Raw genomic sequence first — 20,655 nt, 5'->3', positions numbered from 1 at the left:
CCCTTCAATGTAGATCCCTCCTCTGAAGTTGTGTGACCTTGACCAAGTCACTAGGCCTCAGTTTCTTTTTCTGTAAAATCCTGAGGAAGGAGTAAACTAGATAGCCTCCAAAAACTTTTCTAGCTCTAGATCTGTGATCCTAGGGTAAATAAGACTGGTAGTGAAGCATGTAGGAAAAGGATGTGGGAGGTAAAAAAATACAAATTAAACACTATTTTAAGTTTTTAAATCAAATATAACCAATATTCAGAGATGACTGTTGCATGAATAAATACATCTTGACCTGGTCAGTAGACTTTATTTAATTAATATAATTACATTCAACGATGTTTTTGAATTTTAAGTGCAAAAATTTTTTAATCAATGAAAGTCAATACTTGTTCTTGATATTATTTCTATAATTGCTTGTAATTCTAAAAATGAAAGTGTTAGTTTAAGTTTCTACAATTTATTTTATGATCTGATATGTTTTAGGTAAAGTAAAGAATCCTGAATGGAACAGAAATGAAATACCACATAGTTGTGGTGAGGTTTGTAGAAGGAAGCAGCCTGGCCAGGACTGTCCACATTCATGTAACCTGTAAGTTTAAATTATAGAACTCTAAAGAAGATTAAGGAATATTTATGGTTGTTAATCTTAGATCCTTGTGTCTTATTAATATTTAATTGGTAGCAGAAATAGAAATCTGCTTTTGCTAAGTAACTGACTTTTGGCTTGCAGACTCTGTTCTTTTTCAGAAAAAATCAGAACATTTGCCCTTCTCCAGCAGTACCAGTCATTATTTTGCTGTATTTCTTTCAGCCACTCTTGGAGTCCCTAGAACCAGGATATTCTTTCTTCTGAGACTCTACTTAATATTTATCGTGGAGTTATTCTCTTCTGGGTTTACCTCTTGGGCTTTTCTTAATATGGTTTTCCTTTTTTGTAGTTTGTTTTCTCATGTTAACTCATGTTTCTAGCCTTGGTTCCTGGATTGGAACTTTGTTCTAGGGCCAGGTTTTGCTCCCTCTTACACACTTGGATGATGGAGTTGCTAGGCCCTGGAGTTGCTTAGGTCCCTTGGTCTAGACTGTAGTCTAGATGCTTCTGTAACTGCCCCACCATAGTCCTGGAAGGGTGTGGCTTGTTCCAGAGACTCAGGCACTACCTACCTACCTCCCTGTCTTCTGCCTCTGTGTTCTTAACATGAACACGAGCCCGTACCCTATCTTTGTCTCCTATCCAGTCGGGAGTTTGCTTTGTCTCCTAATGCAGACCTGATAGGTCCTGAGCTGGATACTGGACACCCAGCTGGTTTCAGTTCTCTTGGAGCACTAATGGGTATGTCTGGCCCACTTTTGTCCTTGATCTCTTGCTTCAGTCACACAGTATCAGGAGTGGTCCAGGTTTCAAACTAATGCTTCTATCACTTCCTTCCCCAGCATGAGCTGCTTTTGAATAGGAATTATTTCACTCTTTTCCTTGTATTCCCAGTGCCCAGCAAATAGGTATTTAATATGTGTTTGTTGATTAAGTACTTCTATCCTATTTCTGTTTCTGATTCATATTGAGAACTGATTTTGTCTCCTACTCGGTTTCTGACAGGTGGGGACTAAATTCCCATTGGTTTTAGGCCCTTTACTAGAGATTGCATTAGCTTGAGGCCCATGAGCATCTAACTGTCTTGTGCAGCTCTGGAGTGGATGAAGAAACTTGCTAGTGTTTGTCTTTGGTTTTGATCCTTGTTTGATCGGACACCCTTTAAAATTTTTGCTGTATTGTTTGGGTTTTTAATGGAGATGGGCTTGACTGTAACCCTACCTATCTCCATCTTTACTAGCTGTTTACCCTCATCCTCCAGAATCTTTGAAAGATTGCCCCAAGTGATTACATTTGCTCAGTGGTCACATCTTCAGGGACTTTCATAACCCAAAGATGTGATTTTCTGATCCTGAGATTGTGAATTCATCTAGGGCTGTTCTCTGCTTCTCTCCTTACCCATCTTGGGTATCAATTCTCTATTAGCCCCTTTTGTTCTCTCTTCAGTGCAAAGGTCATTCTCCTTGGCAGAGAAAACAGAAGCAAAATAAGGGTCAGGCAGCTCCTTCTTTTTTCCATTCCATCCATTTCCCATCATCTCCTCTCCAGTGAGCAGTACTGCTTCCTGTCCTTGCTTCAATCCTTCTTTTTCCCCATAGTAATCTTTTTGGAAAAACCCTTTTTCCTTAGCTTTCTTCACCAACTCCAAGACATTGTGGACTTCAGCGTTCCTGAATCTCTTATTATGAGACATTGCCACCCTAATGTCTTTATTTTCCTGGCCCCCACCTTTATATGTGTCTTTCAGAAATCTAAATTGGTTGGCTAGTTTCCCATATATAGACTTCATTCTCTTTAAAGAGCTGCCCCTTTTTCTCATGGAATTGTTTTTCTTTGTGTTTTCATAATGGCATTCTTGAGAGTTTCCCTTCCTGGGATGATCTCCTCTATAGAATTTTAGTCCATTGCATCCTACCCTATTTTTCTATAGCCTTTGAAATCTGCTTTCCTAAAATTTAGGTTGCATGTCAGTCTGTGACTAGCTTGCTCTGTTCTTACAAATTCTAAAATGGAGTGGCCACTATCATCCTAGGTTCTCACTATTTCCAACATAGCATCTGATTCATCCTTCTTAATAAGGATCTGATTTAAAAGTTCACTTCAGTGGTTCCTCTGCTTTTTGAAGGAGGAAAGTATTAATAAAGCAAATGAAAACATTATTTGCTTTTGTGCTTTAGACAGGGAGCGCCAGCATTTTTCTTGATAGTTAGTCCCCTGTTTCTATTATGCTCTAATTCTGTACCAGTCTTATAACAATCTGTTCCTCATACATCTTTTTCTTCTTTTATCAAAGTGATGTGTAGTATGCTCTGATAACGACTACTTCTCTTTCTACCACTTTTATCTGTCAGATGTTCTATACCTTTCTTCCCCTTTCTGGTTTCCTCAATTCCCTCACATTAATCTTTCATCTAAATATACAGTGTTGCTACTTCTCCTTTTTTACCCATCTTGTTCTGTTGGAAAAAGGGATACCCATCAGTGATGAGTCCTATCCCAGAAAGTCTCAGGGGTAGCTGTGAGATCAGACTTGCTTCCCATTGTCAGGATTTTTAGTTTGTCTTGTTTGTTACTCATACTTTGTGCATTTTGTATATCGACATGGATTTTATTTTTGTTTCTTTTCTTGGATTTGTTTCCTGTGAACTTCTTGGGATCTATATTGGTATTCTTCTTACATTGTACCAGTCTCTATGGTATCTGACTTGGATATATGTGGGAAGTTTTTTCTCTCCTCCTTCCTTTTTAGTTTAAAGCCCTTTTAATTAGATTTTCAAGATACCAGGCAAATATATTTTTAGGTATACTTCATCTTTAGCCAGAAGCCTGCCATTTCTATATTGGTCTGGAACAGAAGTTCTTAACCCTGTAAACTTTTTTGGGGAAAAAATATTTTGATGACTATATTTTAATATAATTAGTTTTCTCTGTAATCCTATTTATTTCATATTATGCCTTTAAAAACACTGTTCTTAGAAGTGGTCCATAGGCTTTACCAGACTTCCAGAGGGGTCCATGACACAAAAATGCTTAAGAACCCCTGCTCTAGAACAAGTCCCACACTCAGAAACCAGCTTCTTAATTAGCTGCTCACTTCTCAAATCTGTGTTTTGTGTTTTTTTTTTCAGCAATAAAAATTTATTTTATTTTCCAGTTACATGTAAGGGTACTTTTCAACATTCATTTTCATAAGATTTAGAGTTCCAAATTTTTCTCCCCCCCTCCACAAGATCGCAACTAGGTTATATATATACAATCTACAAGTGATCTTTTTATCAATTCTTTCTATAGGGGTGCATAGTAAGCTTCCTCATTAGTTCCTTAGGATTGTCTTGGATCATTGCACTGCTGAGAGTGGTTGTCTTTCACAATTGCTCATTGAACAATACTGCTGTCACCACGCACAATGTCCTTCCAGCTCTGCTCACTTCACTATACATCGATGTTCATTAGTCTTTCCAGGTTTTTCGGGGATCATCCTGTTTGTCATTTCCTGTAGCACAAGACCATTCCACTACAATCATATAGCACAGCTTTTTCCATCATTCCTCAATTGATGGACATTCCCTTGATTCTCCATTCTTAGCCTCCCCCAAGAATTGCTATAGATATTTTTTGTACAACTTTTCCCCCTTTTCTCTTTTTCATGATTACTATTGTTAACTGTTTCCCTTCCATCTTATTCCCTTCCCCATGATATTTATTCTATTATCCATCTTCTTTCATCCTATCACTCTTCAAAAGGGATTTGCTTCTGTCTGTCCCCTCCCCCACTCTGCCCTTCCTTCTTCAAATCTGTCTTTATCTTCTGAAATTTTGGCTTTGTTTGGCAGCAGTGAATTAATTTTTAGTGGCACATCATATTTTTAAGCAAAAAAGGGGCACATCCCACTTGATCACTCTGTTAGATGAACTTGGCACCTTTGACCTGTTTATGAAAATCAAAGCTACTGTCAAAGGACAAAGCTTGTCTCAGATGAAGGATGTTCAGAAAAATATGTAAAGATCAATTTTAAAAATGTGTTTGGAATAATTATAATACATAGGTAACCTCTTGATGGTTCCTACTTTGAAGGAGATAGCACTTCTTTGAATGTTTGAGTTTGGGAATATTAACTTTAAAAAGCATTATTTTAATATTACATCCTGTATGTAAAATAGTAAAGCTAGAGGTCAAAATTTTGGCATTATACCACAAAACAGTCTCTTCCCTTGAGCCATTTTCTCCCACTGTAACCCATCTGTTATTGACCAGTATTGTAACTCAACTATTAATCCTCCCCTTTTTTGTCTTTGAATCTTTGGTAACAGCCCATTTGTTGGGTCTGTAAGGGGTTTTGTGTTATATAAAGTGAACCCAACTCTGAGTATACCTAAAGTGCTTCAGTGATGACCTGGAAGGGTGAGAGAGAGTCTGTTTTTATGATTATGGACCTCTGTAATATTGATGATGCATTTCTTGTTTAAATAGGAATCAAGAGACGTAGACTAATTCTGATCAAACCCTTTAAATAGTAAATGTGATTTGCTATGTCACTCTTTATATTAGAACATATGGAGCTTGTAATTGAATTAACTATCAGTATAATCCTTTGTTCATTGAAATATTTCTGTTTAAGTCTTTGCCATCCAGGACCTTGCCCATCGTGCCCTGCATTTATGACTAAGACATGTGAATGTGGACGAACGAGGTGAGATTACAATTTTGCTTTATAGAAAAAAATTATTTTTGTGTTAATCTCTACTTGTGAATTTAAGCTACATACTAAAATATAATAGATCACAAGGGCTGTCTGATTATAAAAAGTAAATTGCTTACTTGTTTCACTCTCCTTTTTGTTTTTTTGGGGGGGGGTTTGGGCAGGGCAATGAGGGTTGAGTGATTTGCCCAGGGTCACACAGCTAGTAAGTGTCAAGTGTCTGAGGCTGGATTTGAACTCAGGTCTTCCTGAATCCAGGGCTGGTGCTTTATCTACTGCACCACCTAACTGCCCCTTCACTTTACTTAAAAGTACATTGGATTTTCTAGGATGTTTTGAGTACTGCTTTAGTAAGCCAGCAAAAATATATGGGGAAATGTACCCACAATATCCATACATAGTAAATTGGTCTATTTTTATGTTTTGACACTCTTGTTTACAAATCACTTGAGTATGTCTAGGGACTGTGATTTTGTAGGTATAGGAACTTTTGGTTTGGGAATTGCCTCCAACACTATACCTATAACCGGAGAATACCTTACTGGAGGCTCAGAGACGTTAAATGGCTTGTCCCTAGCTGTTAAGTAACAGAGAAAGTTTTGAACCCAGATCTTCCAGACTTTGACTTCAAGTAGTGCATTTTTCCTCCAAGACCATACTGCATACTATTCATAGGCAGTAATTTTTACAATGCCCTAGGTGTTTGAAAAAAATACCAGTAGGGGGCAGCTAGGTGGCACAGTGGATAAAGCACCAGCCCTGGATTCAGGAGGACCTGAGTTCAAATCTGGCCTCAGACATTTGACACTTACTAGCTGTGTGACCCTGGGCAAATCACTTAACCCCCATTGCCCTGCCAAAGCCAAAATAAAACAAAAAACAACAACCAAAAAAACTCCAAACAAACAAACCAGTAGCAGTTGACTCTGAGAATGAAATATTGCCAGGATGAAAGATCATTTTGCTATGCTCATAACTCACATTTATATGATATTTTCTGATTATATCATCTCACTCAGCAATCTTGTGGGTGAGCAGTACAATTATGATCTGCATTTTACAGATGAAGAAATAGTCTTAGATATGTGACTTATCTAAGTAAATGGCAGAGTTTGGTCTTAATCTCAGGTCTTCCAAGTCCAAATCCAGTTCTTTTTCCATGAAACTGTTATCTTTAATCAGCCATCAGTTGACTGTAACAAAAACATGGACACAGGTACAGTTTGCTGTGCTTTTTTTCCCCCCATCAATAAACATTAAGCACTTAAGAGATATTAGCTATAAGGCACATTATTAAATCATGTGAAGGCCCAAAGGACTTCAAGCACATTCAAAAGACAGTTTACTCTTTATTCAATAAAAGGATACAGCCCCATGATCCTGGTCTAAATAAATTTAATCCAGCAACCTCTGTAACAGATTTAATTGACCATATCTTTGAGATTTCTAAGGATACGTATCTTTATTAACTTTGTTGGGGTGAGTGTATTTTGTTTAGATCTATAACAAGTAAAAGAATGGGGGCAGCTAGGTGGCGCAGTGGATAAAGCACTGGCCCTGGATTCAGGAGTACCTGAGTTCAAATCCGGCCTCAGACACTTGACACTTACTAGCTGTGTGACTCTGGGCAAGTCACTTAACCCCCATTGCCTCGCCAAAAAAAAAAAAAAAGAAGAAGTAGTAAAAGAATAATTAAACCCTTGAATAGCCATTCTGAGCATTTACATGCACTAGTTCTTTGAAACTCAGTGAGTCATTTAACCTTTGTGGGCCTCAGGCATCCTCCTAGGACTTATATGTTATAGAAGCATTACATAAAATAACATCCTTACATATTACATGAAAGAGGGAATTCTTTATAAAAGGGGAATCACAGATAGTTCCCAAGGGAGGTTAGATCGTCCTGTGAAGATGGCATGAGCTAAAGTATCTGGGCAGTCTCTGGGCTAGTTCATGCAAGCAGCATCCAGTTGGCACTCACCATCCTGGCTCTTTCATTGCCCCACTTTTCTCAAGGGTTGTATATCCCAAAGAAACTTGATTGACTCCAAACTGAGTAAGAAGGATGAGGTGCCACCAGTGTCTATATAACAGAGGAGCCTCCACAGACACCTCCATTCTTTGAGCCTGAAGAATTTGAACTGGCTTAAGGAACAGTTTACTACAGAACTTGCTACAGGGTGACAGGGATCAAGGCAACTAGTGATTTCACTGATACAGGGAATTTCTTGATATGGAAATTCCTTGTAGCAATACAGGTCAGCACCTTCTCTGCCACTTAGAGTCTTAAGAGAATTGTGCACTGAGAGGCTAATTGACTTGCCTAGTGTCACTCAGCCAGTATATCAGAGGTTAGACTTGAACCCAGGACTTCTCTGAAACTTCTCTATTCCCTGTACCATATTGTCTCCACTTTCACACAAGATATTTTAAATACATGTGACTTAATTTAAGCAAACCTGATAAACAAAAATCCAAACTTATGAAACAAATTGATTTACAGAGTTGTTATTATTTTAAGAGGACTCTTCTCTGAAGAATCAGAAAGTCTGAGAATTAGAAGGGGCATTTGGATTTAAGTAGTCCATCTCTTAGCAACTGTGCACTACAATATCTTTGCCAGGTTGTCCAGCTTCTACTTAAACACCTCCATTGGTGGGAGAATGTATTTATGAAGAAATGCATCTTTTTCTGACAACTCTAATTGTTAGGGAGCTGTACTTTTATGTTGAGCTGAAATCTGCTTCCTTGTAATTTCTACCCGTTGGCCCTAGTTCATTTTTCTAGAACCAAAGAGATTAAATCACCTTTCCACATTGTATTTCTTCAGGTAGTAGAAGCCAACTATTAAATTTCCTTTAAGACTTCTCTTCTTCAGGCTTAATATCCCTAATTCCTTCAACCATTCCTCATATGGTATCATTTTAAGCCCCTTGCTACGGGTCTCCCAGACACAGTTTATCAGCATGCCTCCTATAATGTGGCTTCTAGACCTGAAAAATAATGTTATATATCTAGTTTGACCATCACAGGATACAGTGGTAGTCTTACTTTCCTTTTTGTGGAAAGAATGCTATTAATGTGGCTTCATTATCCCTTTTAGCAGCCAGTTCATGCTGCAATTTTAGGTGACTGTCAAGTCAGTAACACACATACATTGTCTTTCCCTTAACCAGAGCCAGTCCCATTCTTCATACTTTTTCTGGGCTTCTTATCCATATAGTTTTATAATCTTCCAAAGAGGAGCCACCCAACATCCTTGTTCTCTTAATGTCTTAGGAGAAGCCTTCAGGCTGTCCATTTGGTGCCTTTCATTACTGCCATGTGACTAGCCAACTTCCTTTTCTACTCATACATCTCCTTGACTTACTTTAGGCCACTTTTCACACATATCTCCTTGTTAGAACAGGCTGCTGCTTGCTTTCCCCCATAATGGATCTTTCTTCTGGTAACCCTTAGGTCACTCGCACATTTGAGGCTTCAGATCCTGATGTTCCATGATTCACACTCATCACAGGTTTCCTTGAGAACTGAGGCTTGAAAAACTGCTTAACCTACATGTTTGCCACCTTCTACATTCTAGTGGCTTCCCATTTTGGGATGCTGAGTTACCAGGGTTACCATGAAGCATAGGGGAAGGCATAATTTTGTAAGCGCAATAAATATTTGGTAAATAAAGTGCATTAAAAAAACACACAACAACATTGTATATGTTCACCAAGAGGTAGTTGGTGCTGTGGGGAAAAGTTCTGTGTTAGCTATTAGAGACCCTGCATCATTGTGTTGTATGTCACTTATAATCTCTCAGTCTTAGAGTGGATGAACTCTGAGGTTCCTTTCGGCTCTTTATCTGTGATCGGCTGATCCTTTCAGTTGAATAGTGAGATATAATAGATAGGGTAAGGTGGAAAGGAGAGAAACAGAGACACATCCAGGATGCTAAAGACAGGATTAGGAAGAGAGACTCTAAAGTTTTTTGTAAATGCTACATGACTTTGTGACTTTTTTTTTAATAAATTATTTTATTTTTTTCCTGTTACATGTAAAGATAGTTCTCAACTTTTGTCTATACAAGCTTTCCAATTTCAGATTTTTCTCCCTCCCTCCTCCCTCCCCTAGACAGCAGGTAATCTGATATAGGTTATATATATACATAATAACATTAAACATATTTCTGCATTAGTCATGTTATAAAAGAAAAATCAGAGCAATGATGAAAAACCTCAAAATAGGAAAACAACAGCACCAAAAACAAAAGAAATAGTATGGTTCATTCAGCATCTACTCCACAGTTCTTTTTTTTTTCCCTGGATTTGGAGATCCTTTTCTATCATGAGTTCCCTGGAACTCTTCTGTACCATTGCATTGGTGAGAAGAATGTAGTCCATCACAGTAGATCAACACACAATGTTGATGATACTGTGTACAATGTTCTTCTGGTTCTGCTCATCTCACTCATCACCAGCCCATGCATGACCCTCCAGGTTTCTCTGAACTCCTCCTGCTCATCGTTTCTTACAGCACAATAGTATTCCATTGCATTCATATACCACAACTTGTCCAGCCATTCCCCAATTGATGGGCACCCCCTCAACTTCCAATTCCTTGCCACCACGTAAAGAGCAGCTATAAATATTTTTGTACATGTGGGTCCCTCTCCCCTTTTCATGATCTCTTTGGGAAAAAGACCACAAAGTGGTATTGCTGGGTCAAAGGGTATGCACAGCTTTATAGCCCTTTGGGCATAATTCCAAATTGCTCTCCAGAATGGCTGGATCAGTTCACAGCTCCACCAACAATGCATTAGTGTTCCAATTTTTCCACAGCTTCTCCATCATTTACTATTTTCCTTTTTTGTCATTTTAGCCAATCTGATAGGTGTCAGGTGGTACCTCAGAGTTGTTTTAATTTGCATCTCTCTAATCATTAGAGATTTAGAGCATTTTTTCATATGGGAATAGATAGCTTTGGTTTCTTCATCAGAAAATTGCCTGTTCATATCCTTTGACCATTTCTCAATTGGGGAATGACTTGGATTCTTATAAATTTGATTTAGTTCCCTATATATTTTAGAAATGAGGCCTTTATCAGAAGTACTGGCCATAAAAATTGTTTCCCAGCTTTCTTCCTCCCTTCTAATTTTGGATGCATTGCTTCTGTTTGTACAAAAATTTTTTAATTTAATGTAATCAAAATCATCCATTTTGCATTTTCTAATATTCTCTATCTCTTGTTTGATCATAGACTGTTTTCCTTTCCAAAGATCTGAAAGACTATTCCTTTCTCTCCTAATTTACCTATGGTATCACCTCTTATATCTAAATCATATATCCATTTTGACCTTATTTTAGTATAAGGTGTAAGATGTTGATCTATGCCTAATTTCTGCCATACTATCTTCCAAAAACTGCTGGGAAAACTGGGAGATAGTATGGCAGAAATTAGGCATAGACCAACATCTTACACCTTATACTAAAATAAGGTCAAAATGGACTTTGTGATTTTTAAGTGTTATTAATCAGAAGTGAGATATTTGCTAATGTGACGTTTCGTATGTCCACAGCCATTCAGTTCGCTGTGGTCAGTCCAGCTCAATTCACTGTTCTAATGTGTGTGGCAATATTCTGAATTGTGGTAAGCACAACTGTGCTGAACTGTGCCATGCAGGTGAATGCCAGCCATGTCATCTTATAGTACGTCAAGGTAAGTGTTTTTATTCTCTTACTATCTTATAATCATGTAATTTTCTGAGAATGACACATAATCATGGTTTTTCCATTACTTTCTGTCAAAAATTTGTAAGGATTAGAAAACAGAGTTAAGTCTATTATTTATCCTTTAAGTGGTATTCATGACTTATTTTTATCATATTTTAAATCTAATAGCATCTGCACTTTTTCTTTATTAAACACAAAGAATGAAACAAAAAAGTTTTTTTTTAAGTTCTAAAGGCCCTAAGTCAGATTTTTTTTCTTTAAAAGGACTTATAAATTGTCATTGCAATTTGTATATTGAAATTTAAAAAATATATTTAGGAACAGAACTTGTCAGGTTCATGTACTTTTTGCCAAGTAAGCTAGATTGAAAAGGTAGATACATTGATGGAACAGATAATTCCCAGTAGAAACATATAACTATATAATATTGCAATGTTATCAGGAGCACAAGTCCTTTAACATGAAAGAAACTAATTGCTAGATGCAGAAAGCTGAGCCCTTAATTTCTTGAGCCTTTAGCTCGCATAAAAAAAGCAATAATTTTAGACTGGATTCATGTTGTATAACATGCAAATAGGAGCAATACATTTTTTACTCATTGGAAATTCCCATGCACCAATCTAAAATTCTGAGTTAGTGTAATACAAATGAATAAGATATTACATCAGAAAACTTTAGTATATTTGTTACCGTAATAACATGATTAGAACTTTTTATTTTAGAAAGATCCATTAGCCTCTTAATATAATGCTATCCTTGAGAACTCTAGTATTAATGAAAATATCATATAATGGTCCATTTAGTATTGTCAGCAATTTTTTCTTTAACTGGGCTAGTGAATTCATCATTGTAGGAAGTGGCCAATAAGGAACTTTGTCTACCAGTATACCTTTTCTCCAACTTACAGTATATTTCCAGTGATGAACTCCTTAAAAACATAGGTGACTAAGACAAACTTGTCCTATGCAAGAACTCTTTATAGATTCCACTGTAACAAAACGCCAATAAGTATTTTTTGTGTGTTCTTCTGGGTAATTTCAGATTTTCTGCATCTCCTTTTTAAAAGTTTGTTTTTGTTATGCTTGTTGTGTTAGAACTTATTTTTGAAATTATTTTCTTAAAGTGTGCTACTGTGGGGCCACTTCCCAAGATGTATTATGTGGAACCGATATGGGACAGTCTGATGGATTTGGAGATTTCAGCTGTTTAAAGACATGTGGCAAGTAAGGCTTTATTTCATCTTAAATATAAACAGTAAGATTGTAGCTTATAAATAGTCATGTAATATTCTATTGTTTTTCTTAACAGGAAATTGAAATGTGGAAACCATACGTGTTCACAGTTATGCCACCCTCAGGCCTGCCAATTGTGTCCACGACTTCCACAGTTAGTGCAAACTTGCCCTTGTGGTCAGACTCCTCTTAGCAAATTACTAGAACTTGGATGTGTTGAACGTAAAACATGTTTGGATCCTATACCATCATGTGGAAAAATATGTGGCAAACCTCTGTCTTGTGGCTCCTTTGGTAACTAAATGAAATTCATTATCTTTAAAGGTTTATGTTACAATGTGAAAAATCCAAGTGGAATATTACATTTTAGTAGATAAGATGTTTCTATACGTATTTGAAAGAAATTGTCAGGAGTACCATTTTCTTTCCAAACATACACAGGTGTATCCCATTTATTCAGTAAATTCCCTTTTTTATTCACAGATATTTTACCTATAAAATCGAGTCATTATGCTGTGATAATTTTGCAGGTGGAACTATAATTTCTCTCAGCAGGCAACGTTGTTATAAGCTCTTCTGACTATGAGACTTCAAGTTTCCTTGGATAATTAGTGTTTTAGAAGGTTAAATATAATTGGATTTTGGGCAAAATGGCTTTGGATATCTTCTGAACAAATCTAAATCCCAGATATAGCTAAGCTGTGGCTATTCTGATTCCAGCAGACATACTGTAAAAAGATTGTTGGAGTAAAGGTTGATATAGTCTGTGTTCTGGAAATCATAGAAAAGATAGACAAAGGATTACTGGGTCTCATAGAGCTAGTGAGAGATGCCATAATGGAAAAGGTCAAAGTTTGAGAGTTTATAGCACATCACTGGTAAACTTTGATAATAAATACTTATTGAGAAAACATTGAATTCCATTATTCAGTCTTTTTTTTGTCAGGTTTTATTGATGCCTCTTCAGTGTCTCTGAGACACTGTAAAATGCTATGTGTGGTACAATGGAGAGAGAAGCCAGAAGGAGCTGGGTTTGAGGGCCACCATTAGTCCCACTGGCTGTGTGACCTTGAATAGATCACTTCAACTGATGTTTCTCTGGTTAATTCATTAAGACTCTGGATTGTAGAAAAGCTGATCTGCATTGGCAGAGGGCGTTTCCTCACTTGAGCCTTCCCTGTAGCAATCAAATCACAGGTCTACTCCTTGTCCCTAACTCTATTAGTAGTAGTAATGGTAATATTAGAAATATTGAAAGTTATAGTGAAAGGCAGATGTGAGACTATTTCTTTAAATTTTTTTCTGGATCCTTTCGATAATTTCAATACTTAGGAGACAGGAATCGGGCCAGGTTGTACTTTGACATCCTCTTAAGGTCTTACTCAAATATTTTTTAGATCAGTACATTTCTGGAGAGGAGAATAGCTCAGCTGTTCAATAGATAATTATGTGAGTAAATACATACAGTACAACTTTGTTCGGCCCTCACTTACTTGGATTTGTAGGTTATGTAAGTTTTTGTTTGCATTTTGTCCTGAGCAGGGAGGGAAAGAGGGAGGTCCCTCCCCAGTGCCATAGACAGTTCTAGCACCTCAAAAAGAATATTTCTGTTAAGTGGTTGCCAACCTTGGCTTGACTCTACCAGTGATAGAGCATTCTCCCTCATATAGTAGCCCTTTTAGTTTGTCGCACTGCTCTGACCATTACAAGACACTCTATATCTGTTTGGCTGGTAATGCCTGGGTTGATTGTGAGGCTTGAACAATGCTTTACCAGGTTGCAGTAAATTCATAGAAGGCTGAAATTAAAAGAAACAACATTTAACTCATAAGTCTGCTGGGGATAAAGTATCATGATGGAAGGGAAATCAGAAATAGAGCCTTGGACTTGAACAAAAGCCCACATGGCTCTGGGACTTTTCCCAGGGAGGTGGGAGAAACTGAATTGGGGGTGTTGTCCACACTCTTCTTTGCGTGTCATCCCGATAAAGAAATAGAGCAGGTTTGGCATGGAAATAGGTGAATAAATTTGGGAGTACATGAATAGAATTTTTTTTTTTAAGTTGTGGAGCAAGGGTTAGGGGGATTATTATTTTATGGGATTGTAAAATTGTAGATTTAGAGCTAGAAGAGACCTTAGAGGTCTTCTAGTCCTGCTCTCATTTTACAGATATGAGAACTGAGGCCCTGTAAGAGAAAGGGATTGTCTTAGGGTCACATAGGTAGTATTTATTTTATTTTTAATGTTTTATTTATTTCCTTTGTCTTTATGTTGTATCCTTCCCCCATGAAACCTTCTCGATAAAGTTACTGCATCTGACAGTGAAGATAGTATTATTTTCTAATAATCCCTGTGCTACTGTGAGGGAAGAGGTATTATCTTTTCTTTTTCATTTTTAAAAAAAAATCAGGGCTTCTATAAGTAATAGCTGGATAGCTGAACTAATAGTTAAAATGTTTTAACGTGAGATTAAAAATTTTTTTTTAGATTTCATTCATACATGTGAAAACCTCTGCCATGAAGGAGAATGTGGACCTTGTTCTCGCACATCTGTTATTTCCTGTAGATGTACTTTCAGAACAAAGGTAAATTCAAAAATACTAGTTTCAAATTATTTCTGTAGATAAGTTTTTAATCATTGAATCAGGGTAATGAAGACTTTCTTATTTTCCAAATAGAGTTTTTTAGGTATCCAATAAGCTGAACTGAACATGAGCTACTTTGACTCATGCCATAAACTCATTAATTAATTTTTAACAGTGTCAAAGAGGAATAGGATTTGGGTTTTAAGGATCTATCTTGAAGTTAAATGCCTAAAACAGCCTTCCTCCACTTTTCACTACTTTTTAAAATTTGCTATAAGCTATCAGAAAAATAAACTTGTTTTTGAAAGTATGTCTAAAGTGTTATTAGATTAATCTAAAGGGGAATCTCATGGCCTAGTAGCTAGGGTGCAGAGTCAAAAAGACCTGGGTTTGGATCCTACCTCTGACATTTACCAGCTGTGTGATCATAGGCAAGCCAGTTAACCTCTCCAAACCTCAGTTTCTTTATGATGTGCAAAAAGGTAATAATACTTCTTACCTTACAAGAGAGCCTTGACCCACAGACAAAAAGTTTTTTGTAAGCTTTAAAGTGTCATATATAAATGATAGATATTGTTAATAAATTACATGAATTTTGTAATGTCTATACTGACCACTTAGAGGCTTTTTTCTTTTTTGCTTATTTTCTTGTTCTTAATCTATGTTCTTGTTAATTGATAGTTCATATATAGATAAAATATTTAGTATTATAGTTATTTTGTTTCAAATATGACTCAATAATGATTATTTCTTTTTTTCTAGGAGCTGCCATGTGCTAGTCTCAAAACAGAAGGTAAATAATATAATGAAACACCTTTACTACCTAACTGCAGCCAGGAAGTGGGCAGGAAAATTCTTTTAAGTCCAGAGAATATTCAGAATAAGTATCATTATGGATCAATATGGTCAATATCAATAATTAAAATTTTAGATGAACAAAATATTTTGTGCCTGAAGAAACAAACCAAAAGGGGAAAAAAATAAAGTGAAAATAGCATGCTTCACTCTGCATTCAGACTCCATCAGTTCTTTCTCTGGATGTGGAGAGCATTTTCCATCATGAGTCTTTTGGAATTGTCTTAGATCATTGTATTGCTGAAAAGAGTTAAGTCTATCACAGTTGATCATCACACAATGTTGCTGTTACTGTGTACAGTGTTCTCCTGTTTCTTCTCACTTCACTCAGCATCAGTTCACTTAAGTCTTTACAGTGAACTAGATGCTTTCAATCAATTAATCAATTAATTATAATCTGTGTGTGTGTGTATGTATGTCTATGCATATATGTGTGTGCTCAGGAACTCTGGATTTTGGCCATTATATTCCTGAGATTTTTTCTGTTTCGGGTTTCTTTGAGGAAGTTATTGGTAGATACTATCTTTACTTTGCTCTCTGGTTCTTATTGATCTGGGTAGTTTTTATTTCTAATTTTGTAAAATATAGTGTTGAGGCTTTTAAAAAATAGCATGGTTTCAAAAAATGTTTTTCAGGGAGTCTGACTTTAATTATCTATCGTTTACCTGTTTTCCAGGTCAATTTTTTTTTAATATCATATAGTTTATATTTTCTTCTATTTTTTCAATCTTTTGATTTTTTTCTATTATTTATTGCTGTCTCCTAGAGAAAATTGATTTCTATTCGGTCTATTCTATTTTCCAGAGGTTCTGTCACTTGGGTGAAGTTTACCACACTCACTTATAAATTATTCTTCCAATTATTTCCTCTACAGCGTTTATTTTATTTTATTTTTTATCCCTTGATCCATTTCTTCTAGGTTCATGTAGTTGTTATGGAAAATCCATTTCTTCTTCTGAGTCATTGCTTGGAGTTGTGACAGTTATATTTTCCTTTGGGGGATCTTTAGATTTACAATAATTTTTTATACTAGTTGAGGTTTTCTTTGATTTATTCAGCTCCCCACCTTTATGTCCCAAACTGGAGCTTTCCGCTATTGCCAGGCTCTACTTTTGAATCAGGTAGACAGTTCTGCTTGGTCTCTCCTTGGTTCACCTAGGTTTCTTTGCTGGCTTCCTACCTCCCAGAATTAGTCCCCTCCTGGATCTTTGAAGGTCAGAGGGCTGGATTTTTAGGTTCCAAATTCTATCCCTCTCTCATTCCCTACCTTCCCCCCTCCCTGAGGTGGTGAGCAATCAGATATAGGTTATACATATGCAATTATGTAAAACATTACCATATTAGTAATTTTATATAAAAAGACTCAAGTAAAAAAAAAAAGAAGAAAATGCAAAGTAGCATGTTTCAGTCTGTGTTCATTCAGTATCAGTTCTTTCTCTGGAGGTGGATAGTATGCTTTTTTATTAGTTCTTTGGGATTGTCTTGGATCATTGTATTGCTGAGAGTAAAGTCATTCACATTTGTTCATAGAGCACTAATGCTGTCACTGTGCACAGTGTTCTCCTGGTTCTGCTCACTTCACTATACATCAGTTCATATAAGTTTTTCCAGGTTTTTCCAAAATCATCCTGCTCATCATTTCCCACAGCACAATAATATGGGCTGGATTTTAGGACCTTCTCTGGCTTCATAAAGCAAAGTTTTAGGGACCTTGGGAGTGCCTGGGATGCTTTGGTCTAATCACTGTACACTAGTCAATCATCATTGCCTTTCTCCCCTGCATTTATGAGGCCCCCATCCTGGGACTTTCTCTTAAACCTTTTGTTCTTACTACCTCAGGACACTTAGCCTTACAGATTATGCCTATCTCTAGTCAGTTTCTGGTTATGCTGATAGCCTGGTGTTCTTCACTAGGGGTTGGAGGTGCCCTGGCCTTACTAAGCAGTCTTTGAGTTTCTGGCTAACCTCTTATGTTATCCTTAGCAAGGGAAGGGGGAGAGTAAAGAGAGATGACTATAGTTTCTCCTTATATTTCTTGGTTGTTATTCAATCTGGTATGAACTAGAGGGTTTTGCTGGGATTAAGTACATGGGGCTGAGTAGTCTGCCTTCTCTTCAGGCAGTCATCTTGTGTTGATTTAATTGTGAGGAGGGTCTTAACAAGTTCTGTACCTCTTCATTCTTAGCATCCAGTGTCAGTGAGTGAATAGGCTTTAATTATTTTTGTAGTGGTCTTGTTTGCAAATTCCTATCACTATTACAATATGAAATGACCAAATATCCCATGAGATAACATTTCTTGTTGTCTTTGGACATAGGATAAAACCAATTGTCCATTACTTCCTTTGCCACTCCAAGTAACATGTGTAAGCTGTCTTTCCATTGAGATGCAGCGTCTCTCTTCTAGTTTCATGGATAGTGGGAATGTCAATATTGATAATATTTAGTTCCACTCATAGTATGTTCATTTGTTGGTTGGTAGACAGATGTCTCACAATTATAGTATCAACAGTCAAATTAAAATTGCAGAAGGTCCAAAAGCTGTGATTCTTGCAGTTCTCTCCTACTGTCTTTGCTGAAGTGGAAGAGGGTTGAATAGGACTAAGGGCCATTTTGTGTTTGTTTAATGAGTTTCTAGAGCCAAATAATTAATCACTAAGCAGTCAGCCTACAGATGATGAGACTCTTTGTACTTAATAAGGCCGATCTTCATTGGCCATATTTAAAATCTTTCTGGGATGGCAGACCTGCCAGGGCCTCTGTTCTTTTGACATAGCCTTTAGCACCCAGGGCCACCTCCAAGCCACCATGAGATATCAGAGTAAGATTTTGTGGGGTGAGGGCTATTGTTTGTCATAATAGAAAGATATTTCATATAAAAAACATATTAGACTTGTGTTTTTAGCTTCCACAGCTTGAGAGGCTATTTTCTGGACATTACCCATAATAAACATGGACCCGGTGATGAACCTGGTGGTACAGTAGGTAGAGTGCCAGGCTTGGAGTCAAGAAGACCTGACCTCAGATACTTACTAGTTACGTGATCGTGGACAAGTCATTTAACTGTTATTTGCCTCAGTTTCCTCATCTGTAAAATTGAGATGATAAAAATAGCACCTACCTCTCAGGGTTGTTGTAAGAATCAAATGAAGTAATAATTGCAAAGCACTTATGTGTCTGGCACATAGTAAGTGTTAGGTAAATGTTAGCTATAATTATTAATGGTAAATATAACTATTATATTATTATTATTAAACATTTGGTGGTAGCCACTAGGATTGTAGGAAAAGGGCATAGAAAGAGACAATCGCAGGGTTGTAGATTTAGACATGGAAACTTAGAGAGCATCTAGACCAATACCCTCATTTCACAGGTGAGGCTCAGGGCAATTAGGTGACCTAGCCAGTGTCACAGTAGCTAGTAAATATCAGAAATTGGATTTAAGCCCAGGTCTTCCAGACTCCCAAGTTCAGGACTCCATCCATTACCCCATGATGATTTGCTATAGTGCTGGCCTATATACATATACATATACATGTACATGTACATATATATAACAATGTTAATCACTTCTCAATTGTAACATTTTAAATATTAATAAGTGACTTTTTTCTTTTTAATTTGACAATAGCTGATGCTACATTTTTGTGTGACAAGCGATGTAACAAGAAACGATTATGTGGACGTCACAAATGTAACGAAATATGCTGTGTGGTAAGTTTACATAATTTTTAAGTACAGTAAACATTTTACTAGGATGCTATACCCTATATTCATTACAATGCATTCCAGTAAACATTTATTAAGCACCTACTATGTGCCAGGCACTGTACTTGGTACTGGGGATATAATTAATAAAAATATAAAGATGGTCCCTTCCCTCAAGGAATTTAGAATGGGGGGGGGGGAGGGTAGACAACACAAGAAAGTAGTCAGGAAAGCAGGTGAAGCCAAATCATGCCTCTGCAAATCTATCCTTCCCCTTTTATCTTTTGCATAAGATGTACCCATATAGGGTTACATTCCAGCATGGTTTTGATCCTACCAGGTCTTGGTGAAACCTTTTTTTTTGTTTTGTTTTGTTGGGTTTTTTTTGCAGGGCAATGGGGGTTAAGTGACTTGCCCAGGGTCACACAGCTAGTAAGTGTCAAGTGTCTGAGGTCAGATTTGAACTCAGGTCCTCCTGAATCCAGGGCTGGTGCTCTATTCACTGCGCCACCTAGCTGCCCCTTGGTGAAACCTTTGAGATCAAATTTTGTTTTTGTAGTTGAGACATTTCTGTTTTGTCTGATTCTTCATGAGCCCGTTTAGGGTTTTCTTGGTAAAGATACTGGAATGGTTTTGCCATTTCCTTCTCTAGCTCATTTTACAGTTGAGATACTGAGGCAAACAGGGTTAAGTGGCTTGCCCAGGGTCACACAGCTAGGAGGTGTTTGAGGCCAGGTTTGAACTAAGGAAAATGAGTCTTCCTGATTCCAGGTCTGGCACGCTATCCACTCTGCCATCTAGCTGCTCGAGATCAAATTTACTTTCTTGCATATTATTGTTATAACTACCCTCTATTGTATCTAGCTTAGTGGATGTACATAAGCAATTTTTTCCTTCCCCCATCCTCTTTGGTTTAAATGTTTCTTGATTAAGGGTACAAGACACCAGGCAGATATTGTCTTACAAATTTTTGGTATGCATATTCCATCCATGGCCAGGAGCATTTTATGACTCTGAAGTCTATGAAAAGTCTCATTCTCTGATACCTTTGTTTATTTCGTAAACAAATTTTTTCTTTCTGCGTCCCATAACCTTCTGTGGCCGGCAGTGAAGAAAACACTGTGCCCCTGTGGTTCTTTACTTAAGGCTTTGTAATCTTGAGTTCTTTCTAGGTTCCTTCTGGTGGTGTCCATGTGAATTACCAGAGTGTTTTTGTAAGTCTTGGGAGTTCTCTATTATATCCCAAATATAAACTGAGAAGACAATAAACCTTTCTCTT

The 20,655-nt window shown here is 37.0% G+C and overlaps 1 protein-coding gene across 2 annotated transcripts in view; it reads left to right on the top strand.

Annotated features, from left to right (window-relative positions):
• Positions 1 to 20,655, top strand: part of NFX1 (nuclear transcription factor, X-box binding 1) — a 73,914-nt gene that overhangs the window by 16,588 nt on the left and 36,671 nt on the right. For both annotated transcript variants that reach the window (XM_043977104.1, XM_043977103.1), the window contains exons 5-12: positions 475 to 580; positions 5,200 to 5,271; positions 10,844 to 10,983; positions 12,121 to 12,220; positions 12,306 to 12,523; positions 14,717 to 14,814; positions 15,577 to 15,607; positions 19,300 to 19,382. In XM_043977104.1, coding sequence (XP_043833039.1) covers positions 475 to 580; positions 5,200 to 5,271; positions 10,844 to 10,983; positions 12,121 to 12,220; positions 12,306 to 12,523; positions 14,717 to 14,814; positions 15,577 to 15,607; positions 19,300 to 19,382 — 848 coding nt within the window. The remainder of the gene's footprint in view (positions 1 to 474; positions 581 to 5,199; positions 5,272 to 10,843; positions 10,984 to 12,120; positions 12,221 to 12,305; positions 12,524 to 14,716; positions 14,815 to 15,576; positions 15,608 to 19,299; positions 19,383 to 20,655) is intronic.

The sequence above is a fragment of the Dromiciops gliroides genome, chromosome 1 (genome assembly GCF_019393635.1).
Source record: "Dromiciops gliroides isolate mDroGli1 chromosome 1, mDroGli1.pri, whole genome shotgun sequence".
In the NCBI taxonomy this organism is placed as follows: Eukaryota; Metazoa; Chordata; class Mammalia; order Microbiotheria; family Microbiotheriidae; genus Dromiciops; species Dromiciops gliroides.
The sequence above is the reverse complement of the archived record's forward strand: the minus strand, read 5'-3'. Positions and strand labels throughout refer to the sequence as shown.